At 37.2% G+C, this 21073-nt stretch overlaps 1 protein-coding gene across 1 annotated transcript in view; it reads right to left on the minus strand.

Annotated features, from left to right (window-relative positions):
* CNTN5 (contactin 5) overlaps window positions 1–21073 on the minus strand; it is a 990860-nt gene that overhangs the window by 511043 nt on the left and 458744 nt on the right. Inside the window, exon 10 of the mRNA XM_053705588.1 lies at window positions 4572–4722. Coding sequence (XP_053561563.1) covers window positions 4572–4722 — 151 coding nt within the window. The remainder of the gene's footprint in view (window positions 1–4571; window positions 4723–21073) is intronic.

Raw genomic sequence — 21073 nt, forward strand, 5'->3', positions numbered from 1 at the left:
CTTAAATTATACTGTAATGAGTTACTACATCAGAATCAGCTTACGGTCTGTAAACACAGCAATAAACAGCTTTAAAACAGCACAAGTTTTTTGTTTATATGCTACAAAATACTGGTGACATTGACCATTATGAAATTAAAATGTGAAGAGTAAACAGCATCCAATGGATTACGCTACATTACCTTTCTTACATTCATAGATATTCTAAAGTATTGTTGTAAAATGAACAAGATGGTTAAAAAACATAATTTATGCTTACCAGATAAATTCCTTTCCTTCCGGATAGGGAGCGTCCACGGCTTCATTTCTTACTGTTGGGAAATACAACACTTGGCCACCAGGAGGAGGCAAAGACACCCCAGCCAAAGGCTTAAATATCCCTCCCACTTCCTCATTACCCTAGTCATTCTGCCGAGGGAACAAGGAAAATTAAGAGAAACATTAGGGTATAATTGGTGCCAGAACAATAAAATAAATAATAGGGGGCTGCCCATAGACAAGAACAAACGGGCGGGAGCTGTGGACTCTCCCTATCTAGAAGGAAATTAATTTATCTGGTAAGCATAAATTATGTTTTCCTTCCTAAAATAGGGAGAGTCCACAGCTTCATTCCTTACTGTTGGGAAAACTATACTATATACGATGTCCCGCTGTCTCGTAAACTAATCGGATGACACTCCTTAACCAAAAAGATAGGGAAGTTGAAGTAGCCTTCTGCCCCTTATGTTTCTCCCAAATAGACAACAAACAAAGAGGTAGATTGTCTAAACTTCTTAGTAGCCAGAAGATAGAACTTCAAGGCGTGAACCACATCCAAATTGTGAAGTAAGCGTTCCTTCAATGAAGAAGGATTAGGACACAAGGAAGGAACCACAATCTCCTGATTGATGTTGGGATCTGTCACAAGCTTAGGAAGAAAACCTAATTTAGTACGTAAAAATGCCTTATCTGCATGAAAAATCAGATAAAGGGGCTCACATTGCAAAGCAGAGATCTCAGAAACTCTGCATGCAGAGGCAATAGCCAATAAAAAGGGAACCTTCCAAGATAACAATTTAATGTCAACCGAATGCAGAGGCTCAAACGAACCTGTTGCAAAACCTGAAGAACAAGATTTAGGCTCCAAGGAGGAGTCCCAGATCTAAACACAGGACTGATCCTAATCAGAGCCTTAACAAAGGACTGCACGTCTGGAAGCTCAGCCAGTCTCTTGTGCAATAAAACCGACAGGGTCAAAATCTGTCCCCTCAAGGTACTAGCAGAAAGGCCCTTCTACAGTCCATCCTGGAGAAAAGATAAGATCCTGGCAACCTTAACTCTGTGCCAGGAAAAACCACACTCTTCCCACCAGAATAAGTAGGTCCTCCACACCAGAGTAACTGGTTTACTAGCTTGGAGAAACCTCTCTTGGACTAAGCGTTCAATCTCCATGCAGTCAGCCTCAGAGAATTTAGATTTTGATGAACAAATGGACCTTGTATCAGCAGGTCTCTGCAACAAGGTAACATCCAAGGAGGAGATGAGGACATCCCCACTAGATTCGTTAACCACATCCTTCACGGCCACGATGGAGCAATCAGGATTACTTATACACTCTCCTGCTTGATGCGTGCCACCACTCGAGGAAGAAAGTGGTAATGGAGGAAAACGATATATGAGTTTGAACCTCCAGGTCACTGCGAGTGCATCTATTAGATCCACTTGGGGATCCCTCGACCCGTATTTGGGTAGCTTGGTATTCAGATGGGACGCCATGAGATCCAGCGTTCCCCACTTGCTGCATATCTCTACAAACACCTTCGGATGGAGAGACCATTCCCCTGGATGGATTGCCTGCTGAGAAAATCCGCCTCCCAGTTGGAATGTGGATTGCTGACAGCGAACAGCTGTAGGCCTTTGCCCACTACAGAATCTGAGATACTTCCTTAATCGCCAAGGAACTTCTTCTTCCCTCCTGATGGTTGATGTAAGCCACTGAGGTTATATTGTCTGATTGGAATCTAATAAACTGGGACAAACCCAGAAGTGGCTAAGCCTTCAAGGCCTTGAAGATTGCCTGTAGTTCCAAAATATTGATCGGGAGGAAGGACTCCTCCTGAGTCCACAACAACTGTGCCTTCCTAGCACCCCAAACCGCTCCCCATCTGGATAAGCTTGCGTCCATAGTCACAATCTCTAAGGATCGTCTTAAGAAGCATGTCCCATGGGACAGATGATCTAGACAGAGCCACCAAGAGAGTGATTCTCTCGACCAGCTGTTTAATACAATCTTTTGAGACAGATCTAAATGATCGCTGTTCTACTGCCTCAGCATGCACAGTTGTAAAGGTCTGAGACAGAACCTGGCAAAAGGAATGATGTCAATGCAGGACACCATGAGACCAATCACCTACATACATTGAGCCACAGAGGGACTCAAGGAGGTCAGGAGGGCAAGACATGCCGAATTTAGTCTCTGGTCTGTTAAAAGTATCCTCATGGATATGGGGTCTATTATAGTACCCAGGAATTCCACCCTGATACTTGGGATAAGAGAAATCTTTTCCAAGTTTATCTTCCATCCATGGGATGAGAACGGACTCACCGCAAGATGAAATGATGGTGCTTGAATATCGTCCAAGTATGGGGCTACTGCTAGAAGAGACCCCAAAACCTTTGTAAAGATTCTTGGAGCAGTAGCTAAGCCAAATGGAAGGGCAATGAAGTGGAAGTGCTGGTCCAGGAATGCAAACCTCAGGAACTTAAAGTGTACCCTGTGTATTGGAACATGAAGGTAAGCGTACTTCTGATCTATAGTGGTCATAAACTGGCCTTCCTGAATTAAAAGAAGGATGGACCTTATCTCCATCTTGAAGGAAGGGACACTGAGAAATTTGTTTAAGCACTTTAGGTCCAGAATTGGGCGGAAAGTTCCCTCCTTCTTTGGGACCATGAAAAGGTTTGAATAAAAACCTCTTTCTTTGATAGGCATCGGGACAACAACTCCTTGGCAGATTAGATTTAAAGCCTATCCTGTATCCCTGTGATACTACCTCCAGGACCCACGGATCCTGTAGGTCCTTGAACCAGGCATCTGAAAAAAGAGACAGTCTGCCCCCTACACAATCCGATCCCGGATCAATGGAGGAAATGAACATAGACCACACCCGTTCACATGGAGTGCAAGACAGTACTTCCCTTTTTATTACAAGTAATAGGAGCTGTTCAACACTTTCAAAAATGAAAGTGAAACTTAAAAATTAAACCTGTTTGTTCCAGCCAAAAACACACAGTCTATCAGCCCAGGAAAAATCACACAAAGCAGCATGTAAATAATTAATGCTCTGATTAATTAACCCCAACTGTTCAATAAACTTCCTTCAGAGGATATTAACCCTGGATACTATCAAGTTATAAAGGAGCCACACTGTGATCCTGTTATAGTGTTTTATGTGAAAAAAATTAAACTATCTTACCTCCAGGATCCATGCTGTGGAACAAAACACAGCCTCTCAAGTGTGACAGTCTTATAGCAGCGCTCCTGACATGGACTTGAGTGAGAGAAAGCAGGCAGTGAAACTCGTCAACACTGATTGCTTAGAAGCTGTTAGCAGTAGTCTGAATGGTTTTGCAGAAAAACTTTCCATGCATCTCCAGACTCTAACTTTCATCAGTACTCTCACTGAGAGGTTGACATGACTACTTAAAACTCCAGTCCTATCTCAAAGGGCAGATACCCTTTTTCAGGACTCTCCAAATCTTCTGACACTTCTCTGCCACCTCCTAACATGACGAAAGGCAAAGAATGACTGGGTTAATGAGGAAGTGGAAGGGATATTTAAGCCTGTGGCTGGAGTGTCTTTGCTTCCTCCTGGTGGCCAGGTGTTGTATTTCCCAACAGTAAGGAATGAAGCCGTGGACTCTTCCTATCTTAGGAAGGAAATATATTTCAAATAGAAACAAAAATAAAAAATCACTTTTCTACTTTAAAGGGACTTCATAAAGCAAAAATGATGCTTTAAAAGACATTGTAAATTGTGTTATTATTTTAACTACTGACCATGAAACTCTGTTTTTAACCCCCACATAGGTGTTGAACACAATAAAGCCCACATTAGTTGCCACAAGGACTGCAGGTAGTGTGCGCCACAGAAGTCTAATTTAATTAGTCTTTGCAACGCAAACATTTTACGTTCAACTTGTAATACGAGCAAAATAATAGTACCACTATTGATTTAACTTGCAGTGTTAGTGCTCAATAGCGTTAATATTAAGTGATCCACTTGTAATCTATGCCATTTTAAGCTATGTAATGCAAACATGACAAAATACAAAGTATTATTTTGCATCAGAAAATATTTTTAAATATTTGAAAAAGTAGTAGAATTTATTTATATTCAATCAGTTCTTTACATATATACAATTATATATATATTTTCCATTGAGCGCTAGTCAGAACTCACAAGTAAAACGCTTGCTCGCAAACATTTACAAACACATAAACCAAAAACTGACTGGGATGTGATCATATTTATAACCATTTTGGTAGTCACAGAAGAAAACTATTGAAACAAAATAATAAAAGTTCTAACCTCTTGTTCTGTCTTAGCGATTTGTCACCTTTCATCCACGAGATAACTGGTTTTGGAGACGCTTGTGGTTTACATTCTATAACAACTTCTTTACCCTTCGTAATGATGATCGTTTTTTGCCTCTGGTTCATTTCAAAAGTCGGAGCCAAAGCTGTAAAAAAAAAATTATATATATATATATATATATATACTTAAAGATTCTTTTTACAATAAAACTTACTAGGTTTGTAAACTCATCATTTAAATATATTTCTGCACAAGAAATGCAAAACTGTGACACATAAATAAAATTCTATATGCCCCCCCTTTATTTTGTTTCACAATATACATTTATGTATTTGTAAGTTTCCTCTCACAAACCTTAGTGCACGTACTTCTATTCTTATGTTCACATGTCTAAATGTGTGAGCATGCATATGTGATAATATATACCAATTTAGCTGTGCATATGTAAAATTAGATATGATGTCATCACTATAACATTTGTGACAACCATTAAAGGACATAGTAGATTTGCATAATCAACAAATGTATGATAAAAAGACAGTTCAATAGCACTTTAGATTTTTTTTCTCGCAATTTTAAAAGTTATGTCTATTTCCTTTCCCCTGTACCATGTGACAGCCATCAGCCAAACACAAATGCATACACATACCATGTGACGGCCATCAGCCAATCACAAATGCATATACATTTATTCTGTAAATTCTTGCACATGCTCAATAGGAGCTGGTGACTCAAAAAGTGTAAATATAAAAAGACTGTGCACATTTTGTTAATTGGAGTACATTGGAAAGTTGTTTAAAATTGCATGCTCTTTCTAAATAATGAAAGTTCAATTTTCACTTCAGTGTCCCTTTAAAGGGACATACAAATGCAACAAGGAAGTGCTGTAATGTGTTAGAGAATTTTATTATTGCACTGTTGTTTGTACTTAATTATGTGTTCCCATGTTCCTTTAAACAATACGGGGCATATTTATCAAGCTTCGTATGGAGCTTGAGGCCCCTTATTTCCAGCGAGCCTTCAGGCTCGCCAGAAATGGAAGTTATCAAGGAGATATGAAGCATAACATAACTTGTCTGCCTGCTCTGAGGCAGCGGACAGAAATCAACCCAATCGCATACAAGTGGGTTGATTGACACCCCCTGCTACCAGCCAATTGGCCACGAATCTGCAGGGGGCGGCATTGCACCAGCAGTTCACAAGAACTGCTGGTGCAATGATAAATGTTGACAGCGTATGCTGTCGGCATTTATCGATGGGCAGCGATGTGCAGCGGAAATGATATGCTACATTGTATCATGTCCGCTCGCACATTGTTAAATATGCCCCTACATGTCATTGTTTAAAATGCATTGATTTTATCTAAATTCTATATAACAAATACAGATATAAGAGGAATAATTTGAAATTACTCTGAAGCAAGCTATAACATTTGCCTCTATATTTGAGTCCATCTATTAAGATGCCATGAAGTAACATTCCCGAAAACTGTCACATCTCATGAGTAGCCCAATCTAGGCCAAATGAAATTAAAAGAATAAGACAATTGCCAAGAGCAGCGAACAGATGTTACATGTGGAATCAATATCAATGTGAGCTATCAAATTAGATAATACTGGGCCAGATTACGAGTGGCACGCTAACAGTTACTCAAGAGCAATATTAGGTTTATCTTGGCTGTTTGTGCACATTGGATGTAGCGCACGTATTACAAGTTGAAAGCAAGTGCAATCGCTTGAGAGCAATTCAATTTAATGAGCGTTGGGATAGTGCATCTTCAAAGCTCTAGTTAACTGTTTCGCAAAACAAAAAAATGTCACAAAACACATCAAAATACATTTAAAATTACAGTTCCACTTATGATAACACCATCTAATAAAATTGCACAAAAAAGCTACAAGTGCTCAAAGATATGAGGTGTCAGGTGTTGGAACAAAAGCTAGGCAAAGGATCTTAACATAGAGATACAGTATCTCACAACAGTGTATCCGCACAAGTGTATAAAATCCAGCTCAGCTGTCATACATGACACATCTGATGAAGCCCTGAGTTCAGCCCTGAAAGGGGGAGGGGCGAAACGTGTAATGTTTGGAGTAACAGACACAGCGTGGAGGACGCCAGCATGGTAGAACAGCTGTGAAGTTTGCGATAACCAATTCAAGTGTCGCGAATTAAGCAAGTGAAGAGCTGCACTGGCTGTTTGCATCACGGTGAGACACACTGCAGAAGGGATCCTGTTCGGTAATACCCGTAAGATGTGTGAATAAAGTGAAGGTAAGCCGTGCAGCATTAAGTCTTGCACCCATGGGATTTTGGTAACACTGCATATATATATGATTGGAGCGGCTTTTATTGCTACACATATTGCCACACATTGACTCTCTGATAATCTGAAAATCCGGTACCGGATCAGAAATATTTAGGAGAATCAAGGACAGCATTACAGGTTCACCATAAAACCGGAGCGTGTATTAACACTCAAGTGCCCGGTAGCAGAGATGAACTTTATATGAGCCGGCTCACAATTTCTATAGCATGCTTAATTAATTCATCTTTGGGTTGTGCATTGCACTTTATATTTGTTAACAGCTACTTTTTCAGTATCTGTTCATGGCTTTGTATTTTAATAAATCCATATATGTTCAAGCATACTTATTGAGAATATCTCTATTACGAATATAGTGTGGGTGTGATATTGTGCAGCCTGTGATCCGCTTTAGCTCTTTCTTTCTATGATTATATATAAATTTTGGGATTGTTAGCACATACCACTGTACCAGACAAGCATTCTGAGTGCCCCCTAGCCCCAGTATCTATCTATCTATCTATCTATCTATCTATCTATCTATCATCTATCTATCTATATATATATATATATATACATACACATAAAAACACAAATACATATGTATACATATCAAGACATATACAGTATATAGTCCTTTGAAGCCATTTGCAGTCAATTAGATTAAAAAATGTAAAAGCATATTTATGCAATATTCATTTTTAATAAAGTATTATACTGTGTATTTAGTGTAAATGTTTCACATTCCAATGTTCTGTACATATATATTCCTATATATTTATACCTATATAATTATATCTATCTATCTATCTATCTATCTATCTATCTCTATATATATATATATATATATATATATATATATATATATATATCTATATATATATATACACACACAGTGTATATATTCTACCAAAATACTATCAGATATATGTGGAGATATATGTATTTATGAATAAATAGAGCATATTCTGCTATGTGAAGAACACTGGAATGTGAAATATAAATATTTTTATGTCGGGTTATCACACTTGAAAATATGCAATCGGTTTTGTGAGTGAGTAGAGTTAGTTTTTCCCCCCTCCTTTTCTTGCTCCATTATCTTCTATGGGAGAATACGTTAACAAGGTAGCGATATTCTAACTTCGGCTTTTTGCGCACATCAGGTTACTGTGCAAGATAATTTTTTTACTTTCAACTTGTAAAAGAAGCAGTGTTTAATGAACTTGCTTATAGGGGAGTTAGCCCATGAGCGGGAGCGATAAACACCACTCTACTCGTTATCTGGTCCATTCTTGGCATATTATGTTATTAGTTTTGTTTTGTTTAATGGTTGTTGTCCTCCAATGCTAGTAGTTTGCTTAATTTCATTTGGTGGAAACAGAACTGTTTCTTTGTTTTGCAGAGAAACAAATTGCAAATTGGTTTTATTTATGTTCCATTAGATTACTCCTATATATTTGGGTGCTTTTACTAAAACACACATTAGTGTTATTTCTATATTTAGTATAGTGTTAAAATTAATGAGATATTTATTTGGAACATTTATACACAGTACTCGAGTACAGCCACCTGGAGGACTATAGATCTACCCAGACAGCATGGACTGTACTAAGGCCTAGATTACGAGTTTTGCGGTAGAGGCTGTGCGGTGCTAACAAACAGTTTATGCTCACCGCTCACTTACAGACAGCGCTGGTATTACGGGATTTTACAAACCCGGCGTTAACCGCAAAAAAAAGTGAGCGTAGAGCAAAATTTAGCTCCATATCTCACCTCAATACCAGCGCTGCTTACATTAGCGGTGAGCTGGCTGAACGTGCTCGTGCATGATTTCCCCATAGGAATCAATGGGGTAGAGCCGGCTGAAAAAAAACCTAACACCTGCAAAAAAGCAGCGTAAAGCTCCTAACGCAGCCCCATTGATTCCTATGGGGAAAATACATTTATGTCTACACCTAACACCCTAACATGAACCCCGAGTCTATACACCCCTAATCTTACACTTATTAACCCCTAACATCGACAACACCTACATTATATTATTAACCCCTAATCTGCCGCTCCGGACACCGCCGCCACCTACATTATACTTATGAACCCCTAATCTGCTGCCCCCAACATCACCGACACTTACATTATATTTATTAACCCCTAATCTGCCACCCCCAATGTCGCAGCAACCTACCTACACTTATTAACCCCTAATCTGACCCCCCCAACGTCGCCCCAACTATATTAAAGTTATTAACCCCTAAATCTAAGTCTAACCCTAACCCCCCCAACTTAAATATAATTGAAATAAATATAAATAAAATAACGATCATTAACTAAATTATTCCTATTTAAAACTAAATACTTACCTATCAAATAAACCCTAAGATAGCTACAATATAACTAATAGTTACATTATATCTATCTTAGGGTTTATTTTTATTTTACAGGCAAGTTTGTATTTATTTTAACTATGTAGAATAGTTATTAAATAGTTATTAACTATTCAATAACTACCTAACTAAAATAAAGACAAATTTACCTGTAAAATAAAACCTAACCTAAGTTACAATTACACCTAACACTACCACTTTAATTAAATTAATTCCCTAAATTAAATAAAATTATCTAAAGTACAGAAAAAACAAACACTAAATTACAGAAAATAATAAAAAAAATTACAAGATTTTTAAACTAATTACACCTAATCTAATCAGCCTAACAAAATAAAAAAGCCCCCCCCCAAAAAATAAAATAAAAAAAAGCCCTACCCTACACTAAATTACAAATAGCCCTTAAAAGGGCCTTTAGCAGGGCATTGCCCCAAAGTAATCAGCTCTTTTACCTTTAAAAAAAAATACAAATCCCCCCAACATTAAAACCCACCACCCACACAACCAACCCTACTCTAAAAACCCACCCAATCCCCCCTTAAAAAAACCTAACACTAACCCCCTGAAGATCACCCTACCGGGAGACGTCTTCATCCAACTGAGCAGAAGTGGTCCTCCAGAGGGGCAGAAGTTTTCATCCAAGCTGGGCAGAAGTGGTTCTCCAGATGGGCAGAAGTCTTCATCCAGACGGCATCTTCTATCTTTATCAATCCGGCGCAGAGCGAGTCCATCTTCAAGACATTCAACGCAGAGCATCCTCTTCAATCGATGGCTAACACAGAATGAAGGTACCTTTAAGTGACGTCATCCAAGATGGCATCCCTTCAATTCCAATTGGCTGATAGAATTCTATCAGCCAATCGGAATTAAGGTAGACAAAATCCTATTGGCTGATTGGATCAGCCAATAGGATTGAAGTTCAATCCTATTGGCTGATGCAATCAGCCAAAAGGATTGAGCTGGCATTCTATTGGGCTGTTCCAATCAGCAATAGGAGTTTTTCTACCTTAATTCTGATTGGCTGATAGAATTTTATCAGCCAATCGGAATTGAAGGGACGGCATCTTGGATGACGTCATTTAAAGGAACCTTCATTCAGTTGTAGCCGTGGAACGAAGAGGATGCTCCGCGTCGGATGTCTTGAAGATGGACCTGCTCCGCGCTGGATGGATGAAGATAGAAGATGCCGTCTGGATGAAGACTTCTGCCTGTCTGGAGGACTACTTCTGCCTGGCATGGATTAAGACTTCTGCCCATCTGGAGGACCACTTCTGCCCAGTTGGATGAAGACGTCTCCCGGTAGGATGATCTTCAGGGGGTTAGTGTTAGGTTTTTTTAAGGGGGGTTTGGGTGGGTTTTTAGAGTAGGGTTGTTGTGTGGGTGGTGGGTTTTAATGTTGGGGGGGATTTGTATTTTTGTTTACAGGTAAAAGAGCTGATTACTTTGGGGCAATGCCCCGCAAAAGGCCCTTTTAAGGGCTATTTGTAATTTAGTGTAGGGTAGGGCTTTTTATTTTGGGGGGGCTTTTTTATTCTGTTAAGAGGATTAGATTAGGTGTAATTAGTTTAAAAATCTTGTAATTTTTTTTATTATTTTCTGTAATTTTGTGTTGTTTTTTTTGTACTTTAGATAATTTTATTTAATTTAGGGAATTAATTTAATTACAGTGGTAGTGTTAGGTGTAATTGTAACTTAGGTTAGGTTTTATTTTACAGGTAAATTTGTCTTTATTTTAGCTTGGTAGTTATTAAATAGTTAATAACTATTTAGTAACTATTCTACCTAGTTAAAATAAATACAAACTTGCCTGTAAAATAAAAATAAACCCTAAGATAGATACAATGCAACTATTAGTTATATTGTAGCTAGCTTAGGGTTTATTTGATAGGTAAGTATTTAGTTTTAAATAGGAATAATTTAGTTAATGATAGTTATTTTATTTATATTTATTTAAATTATATTTAAGTTAGGGGGGTTAGGGCTAGACTTAGATTTAGGGGTTAATAACTTTAATACAGTGGCGGCGATGTTGGGGGTGGCAGATTAAGGGTTAATAAATGTAGGTAGGTGTCGACGATGTTAGGGACGACAGATTAGAGCATAATAAAATTTAACTAGTGTTGGCAAGGCGGGAGTGCAGCGGTTTAGGGGTTAATATATTTATTATAGTGGCATCGATGTCCGGTTCGGCAGATTAGGGGTTCATTTTTTGTAAGTGTTTGCGATGTGGGGGGGGCCTCGGTTTAGGGGTTAATATGTAGTTTATGGGTGTTAGTGTAGTTTTTAGCACTTTAGTTAAGAGTTTTATGCTACGGCGTTGTAGTGTAAAACTCTTAACTACTGATTTTAAAATGCGGTACCAGGCTTGACAGGAGAGGGTCTACCGCTCACTTTTTGGCAGACTCATAATTCCAGCGCTATGCAAGTTCCATTGAAAAAAGAGGATACGCAATTGACGTAAGTGGATTTGCTGTATTTCCGAGTCTGGCCAAAAAAGTGAGTGGTACACCCTGTACCCTGCAAGACTTGTAATACCAGTGGACGTTAAAAAGCAGCGTTGGGACCGGTCAACGCTGCTTTTTAAGCCTAACGCAAGACTCGTAATCTAGCCATAAGTGTTTAACACAAGAGAGTAAGCAACTGCTTTCTCTAGTGTATAATATACGCTGAACTCTGACATACAATATTTTGGATCATCTTTTTCCTCTTGGGTTTTTTCTTGTATTTGTATGCAAATATATCTTAAACATTTCAATCTGATCTTGACTGAAACTTCAGTTTCAAATATATTTATGCTTGCTTCAGGTTAGTACCTTCTTTATCATGAAATTAGTACCTACTCCCTTTGTCCCTGTTCTTGTCTTCTTCATTATAACAGTAGAATATCAGACGCAAAAGGAGATATATTTAAGGGATTTGTTACCATATTATAAATCAATTGGAGCTGACAAGTAAATATCACATGAACATCTCTATGTATAAAAGGAAGATATTTACCACAACATTTTTTTCAGCTCCCTAGAGTAAATGCTCTGTAAACCAGAGCTACTCTTTTTACTGTCATCTGCAAAAACAGCCAATAAGCTTCATAAGCATTGAGTTCACACTTTGCTTGTCACGGATCATGCTTCCTGATTGGATGCATAAAGTCCCTTTACAAAGGCAAGTGGCTACTGAGGAAATTTTGAGGTAAATAACAGTTTCTTACTTTTTTTTTACAAAGAGATGTTCATGTAATATTTTCTAGCTGGATTTTTACAGTAATACCTCATCACTTTCAAGTAATTTACCATTTGAGTATCATATCCCTTTAACCCCTTAACACCGTTAGGACGTTCCATGCCGTCCTAACTGCGCTGGACTTTAGAGCCATTAGAATGGCATGGAACGTCCTAGCCATTCTGCTGTACTGAAGCAGTTATGGCTTCCTAACTGGGATTGCGAACTGGACAGCATGACTAGTGTCATAGGCACTCCCCCCATACCCAATCCCATCATTGAAATCACGTGATTGCATGTACGATCTCGTGAGTTACATTTTTTACTAATTTGTTTACATCAGAACTTTGTTCCGATGTAACAAATTAATACCAGCAGGAAGGGGTTAATGATTAGCTGCTTTGCTAAGTGGTCAGAAGAATCATCAAACATCACCAAACATCACATGTATAATGATCTGGGAACTTTATAGTCACTCACTTTTATTTGCCTGGCTAGTCATGAGTCTGGCCTTCAAATGCATTTACAACATCAAAGGGGACAAATGTAAAACAAACTATTTGTGGTGCAATTCATGACACAATTACAGTTGTAGAAACAAATTGACAAAAGGTTTATAAGATGCACAAAAAGAGATTTGTATGAAAAATAGCTTAAATCAAATGCTCCCAAATGATGTTTGCGTGTCAATATGAAAAACTTAGTAAAAGGTTGTTTTTTATGGGGATGACATTTTGATAACTTTGAGTTTTCATTCATGCGTGTATTTTGACACAAGATAGCTCACGAACAGATGGTTCACAGTTTGATAAATGGGGGCCATGATCTCAAACATATCCTGTAATTTATAATAGTCTTATTATGTACAGCTGGGAGTATGATATTCTATACACAATTCACAATTACTATTATTTTAGGTGCTTCAAGTGACACTAAAATATTATACCACTTTACGTCAAGTCTGATCATTTTTTTTGCTGCACCCTCGGATTTTATGGTTTCTTGAAGTCTCTTCAGTCTTTTGTTTTCACTTAAGCAGACATAAAAGTTAGAAATAGTATGAACTCCAAGGTTTAAATCAGCTAACACCAATAAGCAGGAGTAGTAAAACTACTGTTGCGCTCTGTTTCACTATAACTCTCTAATTTGTAAATAGGGACAGGTATATCTCATTTCTCTTCCTACATAGGGGGAAATGCATAAAGCTGTGAGATGCAGCTTTATGTAGCTTTGGTGCTTTTGGCGTAAGCGAGCCTGAAGCCGATTGTTTAGAAGCAGCGGTCATTAGACTGCTGCTTCCTAACCTGCACGCCAGCACTTAGCTGGTGGACCAAATTCACCCCAGACAAGTCTGACCAGGGTGATTGATAGCCTCTGCTGGCACATGATTGGTTGTGTGCTAGCAGAGGGCTACATTGCACTAGCAGCTGCTGGTGTAATGATAAATGCGGGCAGCATATTGCTGCCCGCTTGCCCCAATACCGGGCGGACAGGTTCGCCCAGTACTTGTTAAATATCGGCCAAAGTGCGCAATATTAGAGGTAGTTAAAAAAATTGCTGATCAGAAAGTTATTTTTATATAGCATATATTTGTTCAGGAGTTGACAAATCTAGAAGACATTAAATGTTATTGGAACATGGGGATAAAACAAAAACATAAAACCATGCAAACACTGAATAGTTGTGAATGATGATTGATCATCATTCTGTTTTCTATGGGAATTACTTTTTTCATAAATAATAGAACATATCTGGTTGCTCATTTTGACACTGTTTACAAGCTGAATGCACTTTTTCTAGTTTGATCAATTTGACCTATATGGCAGATTTATATAATGCTAACAATAAGGAACATTGTTTTCTCTTGTGAATATAAATATTTTCTCTGACAACTCTGCAACCATATTGCTCAGCTTTTCTGTAAAAAGCCACAATAATAGGTAACGGACAAACTTGAAGCAAAGCACAATATTTAAGCCTAATGTTTCAATGCACAGCCAGTTCTAGAATTACAAAAGGGGCACTTGCTGATAATTCTAGCTGTGTCACATTAACATATTACATCAATAAATACAATAGATCCGTGACCATACTAAACAGAAAAGGTAATAGCCATTGAAGTGTAAACAGATGTCATAGTAGGATGCTGCATACTAATCTGAAATGTTTTATGTAAAGTGCTGATTATGTGTTTTTTTTCTGTATTCTGTCACCTTTCTCCCAAGACAATTTTATAATGTAAACACAAAGCCATTATTGCAGTAGAGTGTTAGCAGAGCATTAATAGTGTGTGCTTGATCTGCCTGGAAACACAATTAATATAACTCATATCATTAAATAACAAAGAAGTTAAGTATGAAATACGCATACAAATCAGGTTGGTGCAGGAAAGCATAGAAATGTATATTTTGATGGCAGATAAGAAGCAGAAGGTCTATTGTGTCTGCTTAAATTCTCTTCTAAACTGTAAGCGTATTTCATTCTTAGGATAGTCTCATGTTTATCCCAGGTTTTGTTATATTCCCTTACAGTATTTGTCATAACCACAAAGAAGTCCATTCAATGGAACTGTTTCCTAAAATTACTCCCAAACCTGCTTTCCAACAACTTGAGTTTATTGCCCTTTGTTCTGGTGTCCCTACTGTGAAAACTATTTTCATGTTCAGTTTTATAAAATCCCTGTATCTGACTTCAAAGTTTCTATCATATTACCTATATTCTTTCTCTCCTTTAATCTATATGATATAGAATGTCCACAGCACCTTATTCTTAAGAATAAGCCCTTAATCATGCAGTTCTGGCAGATAACCTCAGTCTGCACTGGCACACCTGCTGCATTCTGGCTGGGAAGTACATTTTTCTATTTCCCTTAATCTATACATATTCAGGTCATGCTATCTTCTTGCCTTGTAAGTTTTATTATATTTTAGGCCATTTGAGGTCTGGTTAACACAACATTGGTAAAACCAAGTCAATTTGTGCTTATATATTACATGGCACTTGTAGGTAAAATCCCTTGTGCTTGCTATGTCTGTGTGGTCATAAATAGAGACTGTTCGCTATATAATATAGAGTTGTAAGGATCTTTAGTTTCAAGAAAATTGAAACGCTATTTTGCTTATATTACATAGCAACAATTGCTCTATTAGCTACAAGTCTATTTTGCACAATTTATACTACCTGTGTTAGAGTAGAAGTGGGGTAGATATAGAAACTATCACCGAGATTACAAGTTTTGCGGTAACAGGGGTGCGTTGCTAATGAGCTTTTTTTTTTTCAACGCTCCCTTAAGACAACGCTGGTATTACGTTTTTTTTTTAACCTGGCGTTATCTGCAAAAAGGTGAGCTTAGAGCAAAATTTAGCTCCACGTGTCACCTCAATACCAGCGCTGCTTACGGTAGCGGTAAGCTGGCTAAACGTGCTCGTGCACGATTTCCCCATAGGAATTAATGGGGCAGATCAGGCTAAAAAAAAAAACTAACACCTGCAAAAAAGCAGCGTTCAGTGCCTAACGCAGCCCCATTGATTCCTATAGGGAAATAAAAGTTATGTCTACACCTAACACCCTAACATGAACCCCAAGTCTAAACATCCCTAATCTTACACTTATTAACCCCTAATCTGCCGCCCCAACATCGTCACCACCTACATTATATTATTAACCCCTAATCTGCCGCTCTGGACACCACCGCCACCTACATTATACTTATGAACCCCTAATCTGCTGCCCCCAACATCGCCGAACCCTACATTTTATTTATTAACCCCTAATATGCCCCCCCAACGTCGCCACAATCTACCTACAATTATTAACCCCTAATCTGCCGCCCCCATCGTCGCCGCTAATATATTACATTTATTAACCCCTAAACCTAAGTCTTACCCTAACCCTAACACCCCTTAACTTAAATATAATTTAAATAAATTTAAAGAAAATAACTACAATTAAATAAATTATTCCTATTTAAAACTAAATACTTACCTGTAAAATAAACCATAAGATAGCTACACTATAACTAATAGTTACATTTATATCTATCTTAGGGTTTACATTTATTTTACAGGCAACTTTGTATTTATTTTAACTAGGTACAATAGTTATTAAATACTTATTAACTATTTAATAACTTCCTAGTTAAAATAAATACAAATATACCTGTAAAATAAATCCTAACCTAAATTACAATTACACCTAATACTACACTATCATTAAATTAATTACCTAAATTAACTACAATTAAATTAAATAAACTAAAGTACAAAAAAAAGAAACACTAAATTACAGAAAATAAAAAAAATATTTACAAGAATTTTAAACTAATTACACCTAATCTAATCCCCCTAATAAAATAAAAAAGACTCCCAAAATAATACCCTATACTAAATTACAAATAGCCCATAAAAGGGCTTTTTGTGTGGCATTGCTCCAAAGTAATCAGCTCTTTTACCTGTAAAAAAAATACAATACCCCCAACATTAAAACCCACCACCCACACACCCAACCCTACTTAAAACCCACCCAATCCCCCCTTAATAAAACCTAACACTACCCCCTTGAAGATTACCCTACCTTGAGCCGTCTTCACCCAGCCGGGCACAAGTGGTCCTCCAGAGGGGCAGAAGTCTTCATCCGATCCGGGCAGAAGAGGACTTCCAGATGAGCAGAAGTCTTCATCCAGGCGGCAACTTCTATCTTCATCCATCTGGAGCGGAGCGGGTCCATCGTGAAGCCAGCTGACGCAGAGTGTCCTCTTCTTCCGATGACTCCCGACGAATGAAGGTTACTTTAAATGACGTCATCCAAGATGGCGTCCCTTGAATTCCGATTGGCTGATAGGATTCTATCAGTCAATTGGAATTAAGGTAGAAAAAATCCTATTGGCTGATCCAATCGCATAATTATTTAATTTTAGTAATTTAATTTAGTTTAATTTAAATTATATTTAAGTTAGGGGGGTGTTAGACTTAGGTTTAGACTTAGGTTTAGGGGTTAATACATTTAATATAGTAGCGGCGACATTGGGGTCGGCAGATTAGGGGTTAATAAATGTAGGTTTGTGTCGACGATGTTAGGGATGGCAGATTAGGGGTTAATAAAATTTAACTAGTGTTTGCGTGGCGGGAGTGCGGCGATTTAGGGGTTAATATATTTATTAAAGTGGTGGCGATGTCCGGTCGGCAAATTAGGGGTTATAAACTTTAATTAAGTGTTTCCGATGTGGGGGGGGGCTCGGTTTAGGGGTTAATAGGTAGTTTATTGGTGTTAGTGTACTTTTTAGCACTTTAGTTAAGAGTTTTATGTTAGGGCGTTAGTTACTGACTTTTAAATGCGGTAGGAGTCTTGACAGGAGAGGGTCTACCGCTCACTTCTTCCAAGACTCATAATACCAGCGTTAGGCAAATCCCATTAAAAAGATAGGATACGCAATTTACGTAAGGGGATTTGCGGTAAGCTCGAGTCGCGGAAGAAAAGTGAGCGGTACACCTGTACCTGCCAGACTCGTAATACGCAGCGAGCGTTAAAAAGCAGCGTTGGGACCTATCAACGCTGCTATTTAAGGCTAACCCAAGACTCGTGATCTAACTGAATGTAACTGTATCAATTTTAAATAAGATTGATGTTTCCCTTTCCTTGTTTTTTGTACGTTACAAGAAATAATAACTGTGTTTATATTTCTAAAAATAACAATATTTACACTTGCAGTACCATCTTATTATATAAATATATTATTTTTATTATTTTAATAATCTTAAAATAATTAACAAATAATTTATGTACATATCACTCACATATTTATTTTAAAAGTTTTATATTCATATATTGTATTATTTTAAAACCATGAGTATGTTTTACCAATGTTCTGGTAGTACTATTCGGCTACATTATATTATATATCTATTAAATTAAATAGTTTTTTGATAATATTTAATGGTGTCTTGACAAGTATACAAAAGGAAAGATTAATAAATGTGTTAGAATGTTTATTTAGTACAAAAAGCAGTTTTGAATAGCTTACCAGCACAAGCATTTCACTAGTTTGAATTTACAAGTTTTTAATCCACTTGTAAATTCAAGTGGATACGTTTTGGGAAAGGGATCTGGGAAGGGGAGGGGGCTAGGTTATAAACAAATCAAACAAAAGCAATTGAAATAGCTCTACACAAATTCAACTGAAAATGCAACTTTTGATGAATTCTGCGGTCTCAAAATTATTCAACCCCTTTATGGCAAGCATCTTAAGTACTTAGTAGCGCACCCTTTTTCTATGGGGTTCAAGTCTGGTGACTGTGATGGCCACTATAGAATCTTCCAGAACTTCTTCTGCAACCAAGCCTTGGTGGAATTTGATGTATGCTTAGGATCAATGTCCTGTTGGAAGGTCCAATGACGCCCAAGCTTCAGCTTCCTCACAGACAGCATGACATTTTCTCCTAGGAGCATCACCGAGTCGCCACCATTCTTAACTGTAGGCAGATGCTTCATTCTTCTTCCTCCAGACATACCACTGATCCATAAGGCCGAAAAATCCAAGTTATGTTCCATCTCTCAACAGAGCAGAACCCCAAAACATCTGTGGCTTATTTACATTATTCTGTGCATATTGGAGCCAATTTTGGGTTAGAAGTGGTTTATGTCTTGGAGTTCTGGCATGGAAAGCTTGTGCATTTAGTAAGCGCCTTACTGTGCAAACTGAAACCTTGGTGCCTGTTGTCACCAGCTCCTGCTGCAGGTCTTTTGCAGTATCTCAAGGGTTTTTATCAACCTGCCTTCTCAGAACAATTTGCTTTTAAAGTGAGTCTAATGCAAAAAGTTTTACTTATTTCTGTATAAAACCCGGTCACTGACAGCTGCATAAAAGAGAAAGCAGTCTTTTCAGAAATAAGTACTTGTACCATAAGTAAATATCTGACAATTAAATACCAGTAACACTGCATCAAACAATCAATCATTTATCCCAAACACTATAAAAGCGTAACAATATGGTTTGTGGGCATACCCTCTGACAAAGTGAAAAAGTTTCATGAAACGCGTAAGGGCACGCCCACCTGTGATGTCACTTCCGGTCCGGAGAGACCGCAACAATCAAGAGCGCATCACATCAAATGTGAATCCAGCGCCATCCTATCAAGTGGAAAACCTGAGAAGAGCTATAACCATCTAATCTTTTACAGAAATATACCAGGTATATTCCACCAACTGTATTTTGGAACATTGTGCAAACGAAACTCTACAGTGGCACATATTGTGACTTTCTATCGTTTGTACTTAAAGGCACTCATCTAAATCCCCTTCATTGTGGTAAGAATTTATTTCAAGTCTTTGCATGAAAAGCAAACAAATACCATCTTGAGACTTTTTAATTTCGTCAGCACTAACACGACTTTTTAATTTAATCAGCACTAACACTGGTTATTGTGCTCCAATAAAGGATATCTGTTTTTTATTACATATTTCCTTCTGAGCCTTTTTTCTTAAGGAAATTACCATACTCCAGAGAGGGGAAGCATATTTTTTGGTTTTTCCATAAAGATAACAGCATACTCTTGAAAAAGAGAGTATCCAACCCACACCATACAGATGAAAATCATCACTGGAAACTAAAAGATACCATACTCCACAGAGGAGAAGCACTCTCCAAAGACACCAGAAAGTAACAAGTATCAAGTACCATACTTCAACCGGTCACCAAGACAAACATCTTTAACACAGATAGGGATAAACTCCCTCCAACTCTCCTCACATACCTCACATGTTTGAGGTTAAAATAGGTGAGCAATATATTTTATACTCTCTGCACTATACTGTTAATTAGTATATTCATACTGCACCATAAAGTGTTGTTTTGCTTATGTCCCCTCCATTCTACGAGCCCTACAGTTTGGAACCCTCAACTCCAACATATATATATATATCTATATATATCTGAAACTTTTTATGTAATATATATATATATATATATATATATATATATATATATATATATATATATATATATATATATATATAGGAATAGATATGCAGGTATAGGTATATACGCACATGTATAGAAATATGCATTTAAGAATAAAAAGGACATTATCTTGTTAGTGAAGAACATTGGAATGTTACATTATATAGTAAATATACAGTAAAACACATATAAACACATAAATACATATATATATATATACAAATACATGTATACACACACACATATATATATATATATATATATATATATATATACCTTTTTAATAAAGTGTTTATGTATTTACTGTAAATATTTCAGATTTCAATTTTCTTCACATAGGGGAATATCTTCTATGGATTTATGAATATATATTCCTAATATCTGTATATATCTATACCTATATATAATCCTCTAAATATAGGTATAGATATATATTCTATAAAAAAAAAATCAGATATATGTAGAAATGTGTATTTACGAATAAATAGAACATATTCCTCTATGTGAAGAACTTTGGAATGTGAAATATTCATATTTCATGTGAGGTTAGCACACGAGAAAATGCGATAGAGTTTCTCCATTTTTAGCGCTCCATTAAAGTCTATGGGGTGAATACGTTAACACGATTGTGATA

The sequence above is a fragment of the Bombina bombina genome, chromosome 3, assembly GCF_027579735.1.
Source record: "Bombina bombina isolate aBomBom1 chromosome 3, aBomBom1.pri, whole genome shotgun sequence".
Classification (NCBI taxonomy): Eukaryota; Metazoa; Chordata; class Amphibia; order Anura; family Bombinatoridae; genus Bombina; species Bombina bombina.